The sequence below is a fragment of the Jatropha curcas genome, chromosome 4 (assembly GCF_041381405.1).
Source record: "Jatropha curcas cultivar XTBG-Jc1 chromosome 4, XTBG_Jcur_1.0, whole genome shotgun sequence".
Taxonomy (NCBI): Eukaryota; Viridiplantae; Streptophyta; class Magnoliopsida; order Malpighiales; family Euphorbiaceae; genus Jatropha; species Jatropha curcas.
The window spans coordinates 5,056,801-5,060,098 of record NC_143154.1 but is presented as its reverse complement, the minus strand read 5'-3'; the positions used below and the strand labels follow the sequence as shown (position 1 = coordinate 5,060,098).

Below are 3,298 nucleotides of genomic sequence, written 5' to 3'. Positions count from 1 at the left end.
ATTAATCCACAAAAATAAGCTCATAATATGTATAGATGCAAATTACAAAAGAAAACTCCTGTAATAAAATTGTAATTTTATATTTATATACATCATTGTCTCTCTTTCTTATTGTTATATAAAATATAAAAATATCTTAACTAAAATATATCTCGATGAATACAAATTGAAAAGTAGAAGGGAATCATAGGTATTCTAATAATGAAATCTAATTAGCATCATTCCCTTAATATTTAAGTTTTAATCATAAATTAGTTGAGGTTGGTTATATGACAACCACCACCACTGTGAAAATGACAATTCTTTTATGTTTGGGAAATATGCAGAGAGATTTGAGCTTATAGATAAAAAAAAATAAAAAAAAATAGTTTACACTTAAAATAAAATGCGAAGTTTAAAAAGAAAAAAATCATAAACTACACTACTAATTAATTAACTAAAACACATCAAAATTATTCAATATTTATTTTCTCCAATTCAAAGAAAAACTAAATAACTAATTAAGGACCACAAAGAGGTGAGACCTGAGATGTGATGACAATAGTTTCTAATCTCTTAACCACAAGTCTCAAATTCATGATACTAGCCTGTGCGAATCTGCCAGTAAATTTCAAATAGCAAATAGTTTAAAAAAAAAAAAACTAATTAAAGAGACAAGGTACATTTCTAACTAGTAACTGGCTTATTGGTGACAAAGTATGGAGAAGTGATGTGATCTTGGTCATTCCCTCTTAGTCATAGACACAATCACGTTGACAAATTCCGTCTTCTCTTTTGCCATGCGATCTGCGATGATTGTCTGGTACCTACGAAATACCTCATCGATGATGGCTTTATCAAAGCCAAAATGTCCGATAAGCAAGGGCTCGGCCACGGCTCGCATGCACCTTGCAACATTATATCCACCATCTTTAAATGAATCAGAGAGGTTAAATTCATTGTCATAGGCATCCCAATTAACTTCAGAAACCTCCAAGCGATCAATTGTGAAAGACCCTTCCTTTTCAATCTCAGACTTCACTTCAAAAGGGGATGGTGTATATTGAGGAATGTTGAAGGAGTTAAATTTCTCTTCATCAATTAGCCCCTGCATAATTAACTTATATAATTAAATTTTCAGCACAAAAAATAGTAATTATATTAAAATGATTTGAGCAATACGATATATTGAAAATATTAGCAGTAACTCTATGTACCTCTAAGACCATTTCATGAAGAGCCATAGCCAAAAGCTCCCAGATATAGCAACACTCTTTGCTAGAAGGATCTTGGCTTCTTCTCCCCAAAAATGTCAAAACCATACGACCACCTGTCACCAATTCCTGTGAACGACACTCCAAAAACATTGAAAAATCGCTTTGAAATTGATGGTAATAAGCCTTTAGCACGCTTGGTGGACTGCCACTAGCCATATAAATGTTCCCTTTATTTCCCTCTAACCCTTCAGGAACCTAGCAAAAAAGTCCTCTTCTTAAAAATGACCGAGAAAAAATAAAGGCACTGACAGAAATAGAAAGGTTTTTATTGGTTACTTACCTGGGACAGCCACTGGAGGCTATAAGAAGAATGGACAAAATGGAGGCTATTTCTAGAGAAAAGCCTGCCGTAGAAAGAACCAGGAACTCCAGTAAAGAAGCATTGCCTAGCTCCTGCAGCTTTCATTTGTTTTGTCTTTTTTTCTTGAAAGCTTGGTAAGGACCTGAAAATGTTATTGAAGTCATTTCCTGGAAGGTCATTCAAGAAGATTTGATATTCTGGTGATTGATGCCCTAGCTTTCCACAGATATTGTCCACTACTTTGATGAGTTCAGAAACCACAAACAAAGTGTTTGGTCCTGAAGAACACCCCAAGTCTGCTATGGCTAGAGTCTTTGGCAAGGAACTAATGTAGAGATTGGTAATGGCTTCTTCTGTTATAGGCTTTGTCATGGATATCACTTTTTTCTGCATAAACATATTCACAAACAACAATTTCAGCTGATATCTTCAATTACATGTCCATTCAAATGATGATGCGATTTGTTATTAAATTCAGTTTTCTTTCTTAGTGTTTCTTTCAATGTCACCCCTTATGCATGTTACTGATTCTCTTGTCCATGATTAAGATTAAAGTCGTACTTTTAAGGTATAGTTTAGTGTTATATTATTTGTACTAGGCAGTTATATGGTCCTAATAAATGAAAAGAATATACCTGAACCAATGAGTTTTGAGCATAGCTAGTGTCTCCCATTCCGCCATTCATGTGAAGCACTTGAACTACCTCCATTTCTCCTTATCTGCAACTCTTTCTCTCCCTCTCTGATGCTTATTGTTTTTTTGTTAAAAATGAGGTATACCATCTGAATTTATAGGCCCATCTTCTACTCCATCGTAATCAACCAGTTGGTCTTATATTATTATTTTTGTCAAGATCATGCCTAGTGAAGCACTTCAATCGTTAGTACATATTAATGGTGTCCACATACTCTTCAGTTTCATTAAATTTCAGTCAATTATTGTAGACGTAGATTTTTTTTTTTTCTGTATGGCTCGTGATTCTCATGCTTCATTGGCCGGTGTGGAATCTTGTCAACATTTCTGCCGTAGGGTTCTTTTCTTTCCTTTTCTTTTCTTTTCTTTTCTTTTCTTTTTATTTCGTTTTCATTTTTCTTCTAATTTTTGTTGAGAAATTTGGTATCAACAAATTTGGAGGTTAGGTATTTACCTGTATTTACTTCACGGAGGAATTTACCAACATCAACAACAATTTTTTATCGGAAAAATTGCTATTTTATCCCTGCAGTTTTTCATAATATGCAACATAACTTTTATATTTTTAAAAATTCATAGTTTTATGTCTATCTTTTTCTTCCGCTACTCTCTTATATACTTTCATTAATTTTTTCTATTTTTGTCTGGAATTTTATCAAAATTAATTATTATTAATTAATTTATCCTTATATTTAAAAAAAATATAAAAATTTATCAGAATGATATAACAACCAAGGTAAAAGATCGGAATAAAACTAGGCGTATTATATAATCACCGACACACTTACCTACTTGAAGAAATAAAATATTATCAAGTAGGAAAGCATAATAAATTATTGTTGTGTGAATAGTATGCTTTTTCTTGCTGCAATTGTTTAGTACTATTTTGTCCAGTGGCTGACTTGGCACAATGATTCGTCATCCCACATGCACTGTCTGACGTAAGGGGTGGCTAGTGGGGCTCCCCGGCTTGCCTTTTAGAAAATTTAATGGAATCTAAGTAGTATAAAATTAGATTTAATTTCAAGTAATTACTAATTTTAGAAA

The 3,298-nt window shown here is 32.7% G+C and overlaps 1 protein-coding gene across 1 annotated transcript; it reads right to left on the bottom strand.

Annotated features, from left to right (window-relative positions):
- Positions 1–532: 532 nt before the first annotated feature.
- On the bottom strand, positions 533–2,350 carry LOC105650357 (S-adenosyl-methionine 4-1-methyl-2-pyrrolidinyl-3-oxobutanic acid methyltransferase). Its single transcript, XM_020676724.2, has 4 exons — positions 2,193–2,350; positions 1,537–1,944; positions 1,197–1,451; positions 533–1,087 (listed from the first exon to the last, which is right to left on the bottom strand). The coding sequence occupies exons 1-4, from the start codon at positions 2,265–2,267 to the stop codon at positions 722–724; spliced, it is 1,104 nt and encodes a 367-aa protein (XP_020532383.1). The 5' UTR covers positions 2,268–2,350; the 3' UTR covers positions 533–721.
- Positions 2,351–3,298: the final 948 nt, after the last annotated feature.

What these genes read in the sequence shown, in the direction of transcription:
- LOC105650357 (XM_020676724.2), bottom strand. Translation starts at nt 2,267, where the DNA reads ATGGAGGTAGTTCAAGTGCTTCACATGAATGGCGGAATGGGAGACACT. An exon ending in CTCAAAACTCATTGGTTCAG is followed by an intron (nt 1,945 to 2,192) that starts GTATATTCTTTT and finishes ATGTTTATGCAG; the next exon opens with AAAAAAGTGATATCCATGAC. An exon ending in GCCTCCAGTGGCTGTCCCAG is followed by an intron (nt 1,452 to 1,536) that starts GTAAGTAACCAA and finishes CTTTTTTGCTAG; the next exon opens with GTTCCTGAAGGGTTAGAGGG.